Source organism: Gymnodraco acuticeps, unplaced genomic scaffold, assembly GCF_902827175.1.
Source record: "Gymnodraco acuticeps unplaced genomic scaffold, fGymAcu1.1, whole genome shotgun sequence".
Lineage (NCBI taxonomy): Eukaryota > Metazoa > Chordata > Actinopteri > Perciformes > Bathydraconidae > Gymnodraco > Gymnodraco acuticeps.
The window spans coordinates 121792-139479 of NW_022989898.1; the positions used below are offsets into that span (position 1 = coordinate 121792).

Below are 17688 nucleotides of genomic sequence, written 5' to 3' on the forward strand. Positions count from 1 at the left end.
TGTAACAGCGTTACGGAATCAGAATACAAAAATCAAGTAACTGTATTCAGCTCGTGTTACATTTGAAAAACGAGTAATCTGATTACAGTTACTTTCGTAAACCTGAAGTGAATACAAGTGAATCCATTTTTGACAATCCGGGTCCGCTCAGTGAAACAATAACGACACATGGAGGAACAAAAGTCTGCTTTTAAATCGCGTGTGTGTGTATATATAGGTGTGTGTGGTTAAAACACATCAGCCTGCGGTCGCTCTTTAGCCTTACTAATGATTATTTCTGAATGGTATACACAGTGAAGGCGGTGCGTGAAAGGCGGTGTGTGAAAGGCACTGCGCGGCGCGCTCGTCTTCTCAGAGGCTGAGTTAACTCTCCCGCTGCCTCCTGGCGCTGCAGAGATGTCATGAAGTGAAGGAGGTTTTCCTTCTATAAAGCAGCTGTGGGCAGCAGATACTGTGAGAGTCACGGACATGAATTCATAGATCAAGGCAGACTGGTGCACACACTCTCCTGTTTTGCCAATCCGGTGCTTAAACAAATATAGCTCTACACCCCTGGCCGAAATGTCCTTAAAATGAAGTTCGAGTTCGACATTTTAATTCATGTCCTGCCAACACTGGCAGGACAGAAGGCGACACGCCCGTTCTAAGCCGTGTCCCTCACTCCTCACATCCCAAGCTGCATCCCCAAAGAGTGTATGTTGTTACATCGTTTCAGATGTGATGTTTCAGTTGTGCTCTTGATAAGCCATTAAAACAGTAAAAACACGTTCAGTTTCCTTTTGCTTTTTGTGTCGCCTGTTCACCAAAACATACCCATCTGTGATGGAAAAAGAAAGTAATCTAAAAGTAATCTGATTACGTTACTTTTTTAAGACACGTAACTGTATTCGGGTTTCAGAGCCATGTAATCAGTAATCAGTAACTGATTACATTTACAAAGTAACCCTCCCAACCCAGGGGGTCCGCGGGGTCTTAAAAAGTATTAAAAGTTGATAAATCAATTTAGCGAAAATGAAGGCTATTAAAAAGTATTAAACTGCATTTTCCAAGGTATTACATTTTGTAGCTTGTTTTCAATAAGTATATAAATGGTCCAAAGAGGTTGTGTTCTACAGTCTGCCTGAATGTAATCATGGCGTAGGTGTGTAGTGTGATTCTGTGTAGTTTATTTATGGCATCCCGTTGGATCTGACGTCGTCTGAACAGGACATCGCACGCTCACTGCTTGATAGCGCCAAGGTCCGTTTACGCCGGTTGTTAAGCAACATCGTTATGGGGAAATGCAAGTCTGCGTCCAAATGGTTGGAAGATAAGGAGGAAGGACAATCAATACTGTATATAGTCAATGTGAGGTAAAGTGTGTCGCCAAGGTAACCGGTTACAACTCCAAGTGGCGATGAGGTCTTAAAATGTATGGAAAGGGTCTTAAAAAAGGTCTTACATTTGACTTCAGGACTCCTGCATATACCCTGTTCTATCAGATATCAAACAGGTGTGATTTTTTTTTTTATAGCTAACACAACATACAAGCATTCATCCACGCTTTCATGCATCATTCACACACACCCTCTCAAACACTTGATGGGGGACATGTTTATAGACTGACCAACTGACAGAGCAAGCTGTAAAAGCAGTAATTCACAGCTCAAGTCTCAGGCAGTGGATACTGTGCACAGGAACCTCCAGACCCTGGTGAAGTGCATCACCCTGAGGCGCACAAAGAGCAGTGAGAAGGACGGGCGCCCCCTGGTGTCTCTGCCGGAGAAGACAGTGAGCGTGGAGCAGGTGGAGCTGAGCCAGACCGAGAGAGAGGAGTACGAGCTGGCACGCAACGAGGGACGAAACACCATCGGCAGGTACGTGTCACTGCATGCATGCGTAAATAATTCAACAACATGATTTGACTAATTTGAACTGATGTGAGGCTGTTTCGACCGAACATGCAGCTGGTAATACAAGTTTGTTAGACATTGTTTTTCCACTGTTGTGTGTGTGTGTAGGTACGTAGCTGAAGGGACAGTCCTGAGGAATTATGCCGATGTGTTGGCCATCCTGATGAGGCTTCGTCAGCACTGCTGCCACCCTGATCTGCTGGCAAAAGCATCCTCAGACCTGGGTAAAACCCGGCGTGTCATGCAAGAATTATGTGTAGTGTAGTTTCTGAACCCAACAGGCTGCCTGGACATTTCTTGTGAATCGTTTGTTTGGTTGATATATTATACTCTATGTCAAAAAGACTCCAGTTCACCTCTGTATAGCCAGTTATAGATGCATAGATTGTCCGGCTGTACGCTGTCATGGAGCACCGGAGACACATTTACTACAACATGGGGAAAAAGTGAAGATTGAGGCAACATATCACCGATCGTATTTTGTTAGCATATAAACTGAAAAACCAACCAACCCTACGTGTTTCATCTTAGAATACAAACTTCCTATTGTGTCATAATTAAACCTCACATTTATCATAACATTTATTTATTTATTTGTTTATTCCACACATGGCAGTTATCTTAAAGGTCCCATGACATGCTTTTCTGGTTATCACCCGTCCCCTTGTGTGCTATGAAGGTTTTTGTGCATGTGAACGGTCTGCAGAGTCACAAACCCTCAAAGTACACCCTGTAGCGAGTAAAACTCTAACACAGAGAAGACCTGTCTGTGCTGCCCCAGAACGCCTCGTTGGACATTTCTCTTTTTCCATTGTTTACTTCTTGGGTTTAGTGACGTATTTTGGGTATAGTGACGTTACGTCCGCGCAGCCGTTACGCTTGGACCAATCCGCGGACATCCTCACACACACACTCGGCGGGACGTTACGAGGCTCGCTGCTGCGAGGAGCGAACAGTGTGAGCTGGCTCACTGGTGTGGGGTCAGCGAGACACCACAGAACTCAGCCTTGTCACACACACAAACTCCCAGCCAGGTGTGTCTCGCTGTCTCGCAGACGGCCACTGGGCTCACAGGGAGGGAGGGGGGGGGGGGCAGGAGCACCAACAAGCCGTTTAGGACAGAGAATGAATACACATACTATACAGAGATGCTGTATGAGAAACCAATGTGAGTTTGGAACATTGAACAATGTAAATCTATTCTAGTAGACCTCAACAATGGAATTATGATCAGTGGAAATGGCCATGACATGGGACCTTTAAAAGAAAACATGTACACTTATACTGGTTGTTTTTTTTATAGCACATAGTGGAAAGGAGCAGGGAGAAGAAGATCGTATTTTACCTGCCCCTTCTTAAAAAAAAGAACAACAATAAATAATGAAATAACCATTAAAAAGTCAAATAAAATCAATATTCTTTCAGTCACAGTTGCTTACAGATACTGAAACATAAAACCAGAACACAATCAAAAGTCAACTTCATACTGTCTATATACGCTTTCTTTATACATTTACTTAAACATAAAAATGTGTTTGTGTCCTTAATTGTAGCCCCAGCCCTGGCCTCATATCATGTCCGAGAAAATGTATTTTGTCTTTGTTGATTTCCACTTGTAAACGTCTGAAATGCAGTGTTTTGTGTGCAGGTGCTGCAGCGACGCCTGCAGAGCTGCGGGAGCGTCTGATAGAGAAGCTGCGCTCGGTGTTGGCCAGTGGCTCCGATGAGGAGTGCTCAGTGTGTCTGGAGTCTGTGCGTCTGCCCGTCATCACACACTGCGCCCACGTCTACTGCCGGCCCTGCATCGCCCAGGTCATCAGCAGCGAGCAGGTACATGGGTGTAGTAGAAGTGTCAGCTGACAGCAGAGATGACAAAAGCACACACATCCTTTACTCAAGTAGAAGTACAGATACTCGTGTTTAAATACTCTGGTAAAAGTACTGACTAAACTTCTTTACTCAAGTAAAAGTAAAGAAGTATGGGCTTTGAAATGTACTTCAGTAAAAAGTACCCATAACTAGCAGCTGTTTTAAAGAGTACCTGACCTCCCTTTATATTAATAGAACAATAATGTCATTGTTAGCTAATGAATGTTTCCATGCTGAACAACGGCAACATGACAACGTTTCCATTGGTCCCTCTTCTTTAGAGAAGACCAGGAAATGATGGATACACGGATCGTGTTCAAATCAATAGGCACGCAATGACTCTAAAGAATAATGATCACGCATCAAACACACATTCAAACTAAAGGAACCAGCTGTTTGGAAAATGTGAGAAGTCAAAGTAAAAAGTCGTCAGAAAAATAAGTAGTGGAGTAAAGTACTGATGCCAGAAAAAATTACTTAAGTACAGTAACGAAGTATTTGTACTTCCCTCCTCTGGTTGACAGTTAGTTTTAACTATAATGTAATCAACTATTTAGCTGCTAATCTTTAACACATCCATTGTGTGTGTGTGTGTGTGTGTGTGTGTGTGTGTGTGTGTGTGTGTGTGTGTGTGTGTGTGTGTGTGTGTGTGTGTGTGTGTGTGTGTGTGTGTGTGTGTGTGTGTGTGTGTGTGTGTGTGTGTGTGTGTGTGTGTGTGTGTGTGTGTGTGTGTGTGTGTGTGTGTGTGTGTGTGTGTGTGTGTGTGTGTGTGTGTGTGTGTGGTGTGTGTGTGTGTGTGTGTGTGTGTGTGTGTGTGTGTGTGTGTGTGTGTGTGTGTGTGTGTGTGTGTGTGTGTGTGTGTGTGTGTGTGTGTGTGTGTGTGTGTGTGTGTGTGTGTGTGTGTGTAGGAGAACGCGCGCTGTCCTCTCTGTCGGACTGAGATCAAGGCCAATGAGCTGCTGGAGTTTCCACAGGAGAAAATGGAGGAAGAGAAATGTGCAAACCCTGACAAGTGGAGGACGAGCTCGAAGGTACACCGCACACTCTGAGGCTGGACGGCTGGTTTTCTGATCAATTGTGTGTATCGTTTCAGTCTTGAATTGAAGCTTTTAACATTCTTATCATAATTTAACAGCATATTTACCAGATGTATGAAATGGTGTGCTTAATAACGCAGCATTATTTACTTAGTCTATGTCATTATTTATATTTGTTTGTTGGTCTATATTGTGCAGCCTTTAACACTAGAACCGCCAGGGGTCGCTGTATACCTAAAACCGCCAACGGGTACCCGCTATAAGAATGCATTGATTTTCAAGGTACAATGTTCTTTTATTTATCATACTAGAACACAGGGATAACAGTGAGTTCTGATCGCACATGAGGAAACTTATACCAATAGAATCTGTGGACTCTCAGCTTTTCATATTTGCAGATAGCATAAAGTATAAAAGATCGCTACCGTGAGTTATGTGCAAAGTGTCTCTCTATCTATCTCTCTCTATCTATCTATAACTATCTCTCTCTTTCTCCCTTTCTATCTCTCTATCTCTCTATCTATAAGGAACCGCAGTAAACAACAGGCATTGCTATAGCAACACGTCATGTTTCAATTCAATTCAAAACCTTTATTTATCCAGGTAAAATCCCATTGAGATCAATGATCTCTTTTTCAAGGGAGACCTGCAGCAGTAGGTTCCACAAGAAGACATAAACAACACAACAACAAAAGGACATCATACAGCAAAATGTACAGGGATTACAATTTACATATTTAACCACAAGTACAGGTACCAACAGCATCTGATTTTGTAGCATCCAACCAAGCTTTAAAAACATGTAGTGGTACTAGCTTGGTAATTTTCCATTCTTTTTGCAGACTGTTCCATGTTAGTGGAGCTGCACATCTAAAAGCTTTCTTCCCTAAGACAGTCCTAGCACTTGGCACATTTAATAAAACCACAGCATGTGATCTCAGGCAATAAGTACTTTCAATTCGCAGAGAGATCAGGGAGCAGATATAAGATGGTAGTTTATCCAACATGGCTTTGTAAATGAAAAAGTACCAGTGACTGAGCCTCCGTACAGTAAGTGATGGCATAACCGCCTTGGTATACAGGGTACAGTGATGCGTAAGTGCTTTACAATTTGTCAAAAATCTCAGTGCTCTGTGATAGCAGCATCTAACTTGCTCAGGTAATTGGCAGGTGCATTCATATATAACAAATCACCATAATCCAGCACAGGTAAAAAGGTCACAGTGACTAGCCTTTTCCTGGCCTCAAGCGAGAAACATGTTTATGTTCTCTTGCGAAAATCACTGCATTTTCTATAAGGTAAATATTACCCGCTGGCGCTGATGGGTATAAATGGCTATTTTTTGGGCCATTTTTTCAATCTGACTTCATATTGAACATTTTTAACAACAGAGGGTGCTACATAACACACTTTCAGGAAAAGTCACAGACTGGGAGACTTGAATATTTTATTGAAAAAAAGTGACGTACTATCAAGAAACAGCTGCGGGTAAAATGTACCCGTTGGCGGTTCTAGTGTTAACAATATCAACATCTGATCAATGATCAATTAACTGTCAATGGAAGATGAAAGATTAAATTCCATAATTTGCCGGATTTAACTGACAGCTAACCCAAAACATCAAAGTGTAGGCTATATTTGAAGCACTTTAAGTGTCTGATCCTTTTCTTGTGACATCATCTCTAATAATTGATATAGAATTCACTCTAAACAGTAGTGGGAAATGGCTGTATATTCTCCCCTGTGAGAAATGGCTTTTTCCTCCGGTTTGAAGTGTGGTTTTGTGTCTGCAGGTACAGGCGCTGATGGGAAACCTGCTCAGGCTTCGATGTGAAGACAGCAGCATCAAGTGTTTGGTCATCTCTCAGTTCACACGCTTCCTCACCATACTGGAGACCCCACTCAGGTAACACACACATTCACAGGAGAGGTGCAGGTAACACACACATAACACACACATTCACAGGAGACGTGCTGGTAACACACACATTCACAGGAGAGTAACACACACATTCACAGGAGAGTAACACACACATTCACAGGAGAGTAACACACACATTCACAGGAGAGTAACACACACATTCACAGGAGAGTAACACACACATTCACAGGAGAGTAACACACACATTCACAGGAGACGTGCAGGTAACACACACATTCACAGGAGAGGTGTAGGTAACACACACATTCACAGGAGACGTGCAGGTAACACCAGAGATGGGGACTCGAGTCTGTGACTCGGACTCGAGTCGCACTTAAGTCGCACACACAGAGACTTCAGACTTGACTTGGACTCCTGTTCAAAAGACTTCGGACTCGACTTGGACTCGTGTTTTGGGACTCGTGAACAATCATTGTGTTTTCTATTTTTGGCGTATTAAAGGTGGGGTAGGTAAGTGTTTGAAACCAGCTCGAGATCGCTAGAATTTGAAAATACACAACCGGAGAAAATCTGCCACTTCCTCACAGAGCCCCTCCTCCAACACACACGAACGCACACATGACCAATGAGGGCACGAGATAAGTTTGTGCCCCGATGGGAGGCTGACAGGCAGGTAGGCCATCCAGTTACTTTAGCCGGGCCGGGTATCGGGATGTTAAGAGCATTCCATGGAATATAACAAAAAGTGTATCGAGCCGGTTTCTCAAACTTACCTACCCCACCTTTAACATTAACATTAACATCATGGTCACACCTTGGCGACCGGCGGCACACCTGCAGCTGTACCGCTTGTAATTAGGTTCAACTATAAAAACTTCGAACAAAACGCCGGCGGCACCAACAAAAGGAGCGCACACTGCAAAGTCTGCAATATTAAAATCAAGGATGCTGGTGCAACAATGTCAAATTTCATCAGGCACTTGAAAACTCACCCGGAGAGGTCAGTCACATTAACGCATATGGACGGTTAGCAAACATGTTTAGCTCAGCATCAGCTATGTAATGTTAACTTAGCTTGCTACTAGCTTTGTAACTGAATATTTGAAAAGATGAGTGAATGTTTGCTTGTCACACTTGTTTGCGTTGAGTGGCGTTGACATCCAACTCTTGACATGACAAAAAAGGTCGGTAATGTTAATCATTACGTTCCGCTGCCACCATCTACTGGCTAACGTTAAACGTAGAAAAATACATAGTTACATACATAAATACATCTGTCGGTTTATAGGCAGGTTACAGGTTTATTGTTGACCAAGTAACGTTAATGTTACAGGTTTATCAGGTTACCATTACACTGGGTTTGAGTGAGAGGATAGAGGAATATGTTTATTTATAGTAGACTTAAAAGATGTAATTAGAGACTCTGTGTAATTAAACAATACGGTTGCAGAGGTCAAATTTGAACATTTTTGTCCACTGGCCAAATGGCTAGCCTAGTGAATGTTGAAATGTTACCAGCCACTCAATAGATTGCCATTGTTATTTGTGGCTGGTGCGTGCAACATACAGTACCAGCCACTTGCATGATTTACCAGCATTTGGCTGGTAAATGGTGTTAATGGTAGATATCTCTTTTGGAACAGGTCATGTTTTAATATCACCAGTTCAGTATATTTCAGATAATATTGCAGCAATAGTTTTTTAGTTGCAAATGGCACAGAACAAATGTTTACTTTTAAGTACTTTTAACACAGTTTCCCTGCGGGGGATTAATAAAGTATTTGTGATACTGATTTCTGATTCTGAAGTGTTTTGCTTAGTTGTTTGCATTTAGCTAAAGTGTGATATTTTTCCTCATATTGCATTGCAATAGCCTGTTTAAAGTGATCATATAGCAAACAACTAATCAGTACTGATACTGTATGCTAATAGATATAGGAGTGATAATAATACAGTAAATGCTTTGAATGTCTTAGATATAGCTGTGCAGTATTCTTAACAGACTGGATAGCAGCAGACAATAGAAGGCTTATTACAACCAGAAGAGACATGAGACTTTTATTTTTTAGAGACTTGAGACTTGACTTGGACTCGTGACCAAAGACTTGAGACTTGATCAAGTCTCACCCCACAAAGACTTGAGACTTGACTTGGACTCGTGACCAAAGACTTGAGACTTGACTTGGACTTGCAAAAAGAGACTTGTGAACATCTCTGGGTAACACACACATTCACAGGAGAGGTGCAGGTAACACACACATTCACAGGAGAGGTGCAGGTAACACACACATTCACAGGAGAGGTGCAGGTAACACACACATTCACAGGAGACGTGCAGGTAACACACACATTCACAGGAGACGTGCAGGTAACACACACATTCACAGGAGAGGTGCAGGTAACACACACATTCACAGGAGACGTGCAGGTAACACACACATTCACAGGAGAGGTGCAGGTAACACACACATTCACAGGAGACGTGCAGGTAACACACACATTCACAGGAGAGGTGCAGGTAACACACATTCACAGGAGACGTGCAGGTAACACACATTCACAGGAGACGTGCAGGTAACACACACATTCACAGGAGACGTGCAGGTAACACACACATTCACAGGAGACGTGCAGGTAACACACACATTCACAGGAGACGTGCAGGTAACACACACATTCACAGGAGAAGTGCAGGTAACACACACATTCACGGGAGAGGTGCAGGATGGGAAATTAAATCTTCAAATAGCTCTCAGATGTACAAACTATTGTTTTTATTTAACTCGGTAACCATAGTGGAAGTATGGGTTGTTGTTATATACTAGTATTGACTATAACCTTAATATTCAAACGAAATAAAACATTAAAATCATGTTAATTATAGTAAATGAATAATAATATATACTAATATATGAAAATATTCCGCTCTTGGGTTACTGAACACTCGTTTTGTTCCGTTTTATATTTATGCTGGTCAAGGTAGATAATAAAACAGATTATTAAATGATTTGTTTGCTGTGCACCATCGGCTCTTGAGTAGAGAACTAATAGATTGAAATAATAACGTTCTGTTTCTTGGGGTAACGTTATTCTCCTCCTTCCTCTTCCCCCAGAGAGCAAGGTTTCAGTTTTGTGCGTTTGGACGGCAGCATGAGTCAAAAGAAGAGGACTCAGGTGATCCAGGAGTTTCAGAGCTCTGCAGCCGAAGGCCCCTCCATCATGCTGCTGTCACTCAAAGCTGGGGGGGTGGGGCTAAACCTGACCGCCGCCTCTCATGTGTTCCTCATGGACCCCGTAAGTACATTAATAATAATAATTTAGATTTTTATAGTGCCTTTCAAGAAACCCAAGGACGCTTTACAATGAGAGATAGAATATGTGGGGGAAACTTCTGAAGCAATAGGAGTCAGGACTTGGAGCTGGAGCTTTGATGGCAAACACTGACGGTTTATTTGGAGCTTCGGCCGGAGAATTCACAAGACGACATAATAATGCATTTTATTTATATAGCGCTTTCCACAACTCAAATACGCTTTACAGTATGAGGGAGGGTAGACAAATAAGGACAGGCAAACAAGTAAGTATAGTAAAATAAAAAATAATAAAAAGGCAGTCAAGAGGAAGTTGATTGAGAGGGGGGGGCTTATGGGTAGACAGTAGTAAACTGACATCGCAATTTTCCCCCCCCCTGCGGTATATATTGCGTTTTTTTTAACCTGTTAAACCCCAAACTCCCGGCGGGTACTTTACTTTTTTTTCACGACAGTGTCTCAGGGGATCGTAATATTTAAGAACCTATTAATGTGTTATACCAGATTAAATGAAATAATCTCAGCTAACTGACAATACAAACCATTTTTACCAAAACAAAACACAAGTCTCATAAGAAGCATCTAAATGACCCCTGAGGGGAAAATGCTAACGCACTTTGGCACAGAACTCAAGATAAAAGTACCCTTATTATTACTTATCGTAGCTGCACTTACAAGATATCCGATTAAAGCTGAGGTTCCACAGATTATTTAGGTATATAGTATCATCACTGAGTGATCTGAACTCGGACAGGGGAAGCAAACACAGACATCACAACACGTACCTTTACGTAGCTTCTAGGGGAGATGTCTCACCGTAGCTGTCAATCTGATCAAAAGACGTGTTCAATGGCATTAAAACGAGAAAGGAAAAACGCAGCTGAATCGGTTAATCCATAGGTTTTTAACGTCTGTATACAAATTCTTTTTAATTTGTAATCCATAATTCCATTTTTATGTAAATATCGCAGAGCAAAAGTTAGCTGCTAATGGTAGCCACCAGAGTGGCTGCTGCTTCCGGTCTTGGCTATGCGGCAGTCTAACACACACACATTACCAAATAAGGAGTGAGAGTGACGCGTAGCCAAAACCGGAAGCTGCATACACTCTGGTGGCTACCATTAGCAGCTAACTGTTGCTAACTGATTTTTACATAAAAATGGAATTATGGATTATAAACAATGGCTTCAAAGCCACAGATACATTATCAACCTATGGATCAACCGATTCAGCCGCGTTTTTTCTTTCTCGTTTTAATGCCATTGAACACGTCTTTTGATCAGATTGACAGTTACGGTGAGACGATCTCCCGTAAAAGCTCCGTAAAAGGTACGTGTTGTGATGTCTGTGTTTGCTTCCCCTGTTGCGAGATCGGATCGCTTAAATACTTTACTTAAATACTTTACTTAAATAATCTGTGGAGTCTCAGCTTTAATCGGATATATTGTATGTGCAGTTTCGATAAGTAATAAGGGTATCTTTATTTTGAATTCTGTACTAAAGTGCGTTAGCATTTTTTTTTTTTAAATGAATAAAACCGCACGTCCCTGCGGTGTGAATACCGCGCATGCGCATACCGTGGTTATCGCCATGACACGGTATATCGTTCAGCCCTAGTAGACAGAGTTGAAAAGATGTGTTTTGAGGCGGGACTGAAAGACTGTGAGGGACTCACAGTCTTGGGGGAGGGAGTTCCAGAGCCTAGGAGCTGACACTGAGAAGGCTCTGTCCCCAAAGCTGCAGAGTGTGGATGTGGGAATGGATAGGAGTCCGGCTGCGGTGGATCTGAGGGACCGTGGGGGTTAATAAGGAGTGAGAAGGTTTGTGAGATAAGGGGGGGCCAGATGGTGGAGTGCTTTGTAGGTGAGGACCAGAATTTTGTAGTTGATGCGATGGGAGACAGGAAGCCAATGGAGGTATTTGAGGATTGGGGGGACATGTCACGGGCCACGGTTTGACCACACGGTTGAGATGCCGCAATCAATTCTGAAGAACTCTTTCTGTAGCTCCAGGTTTTAATTAGTTGGAGTGTAATAATCAACATTCTTTATCAGCGAGACTAAAGCAATATGGACCCTGAATCGAACTAGAGCAGTCGTCCAGAGAAAATAATGTGCGCCAGGGAACCTACATTCCTAAAAAGAAGGGCTTCTAGATGTCCCTGAACAAAAACTATCTCATGTCGGCTTGTGCTCGGTCATCAGCTGGCAACAACAATGCGCCCAAGCTGCCCCTCCTTAAGAGAGATAGCAGCAATACCCAAGGCCGTAGACCTATGCCATGGGAAAGAGACAGTAAAGAGAGAAAACGATGAACTGGGTCAAAGGTTGAATACCTAAGCAAATGATTCCCCAACAGAATACATAAGTAATAATAATCACACAAAGAATTTACTGGCATTGTGAAAATGATATTCACTATATTCATGATTTGATGGCACTTCTGCCTCCTTAAGGATGTAGTGCAGCTGTGTACTCAGATTGTATCACGTATTAAAATCTTCTGCAGTGTTTTTAGATGACTTTATTGTCATTACAGAATGCAAGCAGAGTGTAACGAAATGAAGAGGGTCTAACCAGAGTGCAAACAGTCAGTTATATACACATCTATCAGCAGTCTGTACAACATAAATGATACAAGTAGGTAAATAGATGTAAAATAAGAATAAATACACTGAGCGTAAATACAGTATACAGCAGTGTATGTGCAGGGATCACACAACAACACTAGGCAGGTTTTTTACAGTTAAAGTAAATCACCTGCATTCAACAAAGAAGATCTCTGCCAACAACATAACAAATGAATACACTTTTATGAAGAAAGAAAACACAAAAAAATAAGTGGAAAAGAGCAGAGAGTTTCTTTTTGTTGTACACATCAGATGCCATAATTGATGACAGTAACTTCTGTTTGAGAGATTATTTTCTAAATAAATGAAGAAACCCTGCAGAGGAAATGTTACGAGTTAAAAACTGCATGTTTACTTACGATTGTTTGTGTTTAAGGCGTGGAACCCTGCGACCGAGGAGCAGTGCATCGACCGCTGCCACCGCCTGGGGCAGACCAGGAAAGTGGTCGTCACCAAGGTCTGAAAACGAGTTACTATTTACTCAAAACTAGTTACTTGAAATGTGTGTTTCCCCATGTATATTAGGGTGGTCCTTAAAATTGAAAGTGGGAAAGTCTAAGCTCCAACCCCCAGAATGAATTCTATTAGTCAAGAAAACTCTCCTGGTGAACTTTTTCCTCAATCTGACAACATTTACCCCTCCCTCATCGACCTTGAAGTTTAGCCTCAGCTGCAGGTGTGGCAGCCCAGGTCGATTAAGGACCACCCTACTGAGGCTGAACTTCAAGGTTGATGAGGGAGGGGTAAATGTTGTTGGAATTTGAATACAATTCACCAGGAGAGTTTTCTTGACTATCATAACAAATTCCGGTGGTTGGAGCTTAACATAAATGAATAAAATGTACATGGCGCTAAGGACCACCCCAATGTGTGTGTGTGTATGTATATATATATATATATATATATATATATATATATTATTTTATATTCTTTAACTTTTTTAATTTGTAATGCTATTTTATTTCTATTTCTGAAATATTTTGGACTGTTTATTTCTTGTGTCTTAATTTCTCTTATGTACATTGCCTTGTTTTTTATGCTGCTGCAACGCAAACATTTCCCAAATTGGGATCAATAAAGTATCTATCTATCCATCTATCTATCCGTCGATCCATCCATCTATCTATCCATCTAATCATCTATCTATCCATCTATCTATCCATCTATCTGTCTATACGTCTATCCGTCTATCTATCCGTCTATCCATCTATCTATCCATCTATCTATCCGTCTATCCATCTATCTATCCGTCCATCTATCTATCCGTCTATACGTATATCCGTCTATCTATCCGTCTATCTATCCATCCATCTATCCATCCATCTATCTATACGTCTATCCATCTATCTATCCGTCCATCTATCTATCCGTCTATACGTATATCCGTCTATCTATCCGTCTATCTATCTATCCATCTATCCATCCATCCATCTATCCATCTATCCATCCATCTATCTATACGTCTATCCGTATATCCGTCTATCTGTGAAGTAAAAACTTCTTTGCAGCAATGTTGAGCCAATCATCAAATGAGTGAAACTGGATTCGCCTGTCAATACACTGATATTTATTGAAAGACAAACGGCCGGAGGATTAACAAAGCAACTCGCACTGTTCAATGCAAGCTGCCAAAATTAACACTGCCCACACAAAGACGGAAGCGCTCGAACCTGGTCTCTGAGCAGGGGCGGAGCCCAGAAACGCGGGCCTTTACCCCAATCGATTACAGATGAACAGACAAAGAAACTCTGTCTGAGCGGGTAGTAAACCCTTCCCCCTACACAGAGAAAGAGTAGTCACTCATGTGAAGTTTCTCAGTACAGCTACGCATCAGACTAAAATATTCCTTTACACTATCTATCCATCTATCCATCCATCTATCTATCCGTCTATACGTCTACCCGTCTATCTATCTATCCGTCTATACGTCTATCTATCCATCTATCCATCCATCTATCTATCTATCCGTCTATACGTCTATCCGTCTATCTATCTATCTATTTATCCATCTATCTATCTATCCATCTATCCATCCATCCATCCATCTATCCATCAATCTATCTATCCGTCTATCTATCCGTCTATACGTCTATCTATCTATCCATCTATCCATCTATCTATCTATCCGTCTATACGTCTATCCATCTATCCATCTATCCATCCATCTATCTATCTGTCTATACGTCTATCTATCTATCCATCTATCTATCTATCCATCTATCTATCTATCCATCTATCTATCCATCTATCTATCTATCCGTCTATACGTCTATCCGTCTGTCTATCTATCCATCTATCTATCTGTCTATACGTCTATCTATCTATCCGTCTATCTATCCGTCTATCTATCCATCCATCCATCCATCTATCCATCCATCTATCTATCCGTCTATACGTCTATCCATCTATCTATCCATCCATCTATCTATCTGTCTATACGTCTATCTATCTATCCATCTATCTATCCATCCATCCATCCATCTATCTATCCATCTATCTATCTATCCGTCTATACGTCTATCCGTCTATCCATCTATCTATCTATCCATCTATCTATCCATCTATCCATCTATCTATCCATCCATCCATCTATCTATCCGTCTATACGTCTATCCGTCTATACGTCTATCCGTCTATCCATCTATCTATCTATCCATCTATCTATCCATCTATCTATCTATCTATCTATCCATCCATCTATCTCTATCCAGTCTATACGTCCTATCATGATCCTATCCATGCTATCTATCCTATGCCATCTATCGATCCATTCATCCTATCCTAGCTATCCCCCATTCCATCTGACCATCATATCTATCGTATACGTATCCAGTACTAGCTAGCGATCTATCCGTCTATCCATCATCTATCATCCATCTGTATCTATCCATCTATCTATCTATCTATCTATCCATCCATCTATCTATCCGTCTATCTATCAATATCTACCTATATCTATCTATCTATTTCTAGACTGTTTATTTAGTACTTTTGTTTTAGTGTTTTGCTGCAGAGCTTAGTGTATCTCACATGTTCCTAAGCAGCTCCAGTATACGCCATTTAATTATACCATTAAGACTTAAATGTATTCATTATATATATGTTATTATTCCTCTGTTTGTTGCTGCAGTTCCTTGTGAAGGACTCAGTGGAGGAGACCATGGTGAAGATCCAGAAGCAGAAGCAGGAGCTGGTGGACAAGGCGTTTGGCTCCACGAACACTGACAAGAAAACGTCTCGCATTGATGACATCAAAGCTCTGATGGAGCTGTAGAGGACTCAAGTACATTTCTACTGTTTGTCTTGTTCACATGTTAAATGTCGCTACGGTCGGACTGCTCACATCTGAAGGGCTGCGGAGATTTTCTACACATTTTGTAAAGCTAACATTTTTCATTCATAGTTTATCAAATGTTGTTTTCTTTAACGGTTAAAGTTTCTGTAGTGTTTACATGACGAACCCATTTGCAAGTTGTTGTTTTGGTTCAGTTGTGATGCTTAGGACGAGTTGTTCTTGGACCAAGCTGTGATTATCCGGTTGGTAAGGATTCGAAAAAGGAATTCCCTTTGTTACCAAGTAAAGACTGAGTAAAACCTGTTTTCCCACCTTGAGTTGCAGCCATGCAGATTTAAATGTCCTGTCTGTTTCTTTACCATCTCTGGATTCCATGCAGACTGCTGATATTGTACATTTGTAGTTTCTACATAGAGCTGCTTTCAGAACTTCTGTGTTTTTCTAACCAAAAACATGCAATTAAAGAAAAACATCTGTTAACAACACAATCGTGTGCATCTGATTTCATCAATATGTCAATTCTGGTTAACAATGACTCATTAAGGCAGTTTGATTAACCCTTAGATGCACGAATGACTGGACCCTACACTCTTCCATAAGTGGGTCAAAAAGGACCCGTATTAGAATGTTTTTATGTCATTTTGGTTAAGAAAAATCACTTGTATAATATTTAGTATTATATTTTGGTTCACACTAGAAATATTTTATATTTAATTTTTCACAATTTATAATTTTAGACATTTTTTTTACATTTTGAAAAACAACGTTTTGAACATGTTGATGCAAAGATCTCCGCAATTCTGAGACCCTCACAGTATTCCAGTCCCTTTTCAAAACTCATCTCTTCTCCTCTTGTCTACTTATAGCCCCCCCCATCAATCCATGCCGGTTGATCAAGTTTGATAGTCCTATACCCCCCACCCTAACCTTCCCTTATATTGTAAAGCGATTTTGAGTCCTTGAAAAGCCCTATACAAATATAATGTATTATTATTATTATTATTATACTGACATGTATCAGATCTTGCTGTGTACAATAATCTTCTTGAGAGCTGTCACTTGTGATGTAGTCTGTGTGGTCCACAGTGAATGTATTCCTAACAGCAACAGGTGATAATAATCAAAGGTTCCCAGAGGATCCCATAGGAAATGCATGCGGGTCATTTTTGACCCACTTTGTGGAAGCTTGGGGTAGAAATACAAAAACTACAATTTCTTAAAATGTAAATTTAAAATGTGAATGGCATGATATCCAAAACATGTTTTTTGAGGAATAGCTGGAATATGAAATGATACAAAACATTTTTAATTACAAAGATACTTCAAGAAAACCACCTCACCGGGTCAAAGAAAGACCCACTTATGCATCTAAGGGTTAAGGAACCAAACAAGCGATATAAAGATGGCATATAAAGAAGAACAAATCTCGACAAATTTTGTGAACCATTTTTTGTGAGCCAACTCCAGCTCTCTCGACAAAAACATCAAGATATCGAATAGATTGTGGATAATTGCATTGAATAAAAGTTCATAATACTTACACGTTTATTCCAGCAAGAGAATATTCCCAAATTAATAATTATGATTGTTAGCATGAGTGAAATTGGCAGAAGTAAAAAGCTGATTTCATATAAAATGACACCACAGTTTTTGACAGTTTTAGCGTGATGACATTTGATTTTCCCACACTATGAAATCTCATTAAACACCTCGTTCCCAACAGCGTTTTATAGGACACATAAAAGCCTAAAAAAAATGTTTGTGAGGTATTT

General features: G+C 40.9%; 1 protein-coding gene across 2 annotated transcripts in view; it reads left to right on the plus strand.

Moving 5' to 3' along the window:
• The window catches only part of hltf (helicase-like transcription factor), a 31260-nt gene extending 14859 nt beyond the window's left edge, over positions 1-16401 (plus strand). For both annotated transcript variants that reach the window (XM_034205776.1, XM_034205784.1), the window contains exons 18-25: positions 1677-1856; positions 2001-2116; positions 3541-3722; positions 4670-4792; positions 6593-6705; positions 9795-9975; positions 12998-13078; positions 15752-16401. In XM_034205776.1, coding sequence (XP_034061667.1) covers positions 1677-1856; positions 2001-2116; positions 3541-3722; positions 4670-4792; positions 6593-6705; positions 9795-9975; positions 12998-13078; positions 15752-15895 — 1120 coding nt within the window. In that variant the 3' untranslated portion in view covers positions 15896-16401. The remainder of the gene's footprint in view (positions 1-1676; positions 1857-2000; positions 2117-3540; positions 3723-4669; positions 4793-6592; positions 6706-9794; positions 9976-12997; positions 13079-15751) is intronic.
• The last annotated feature ends 1287 nt before the right edge of the window (positions 16402-17688 follow it).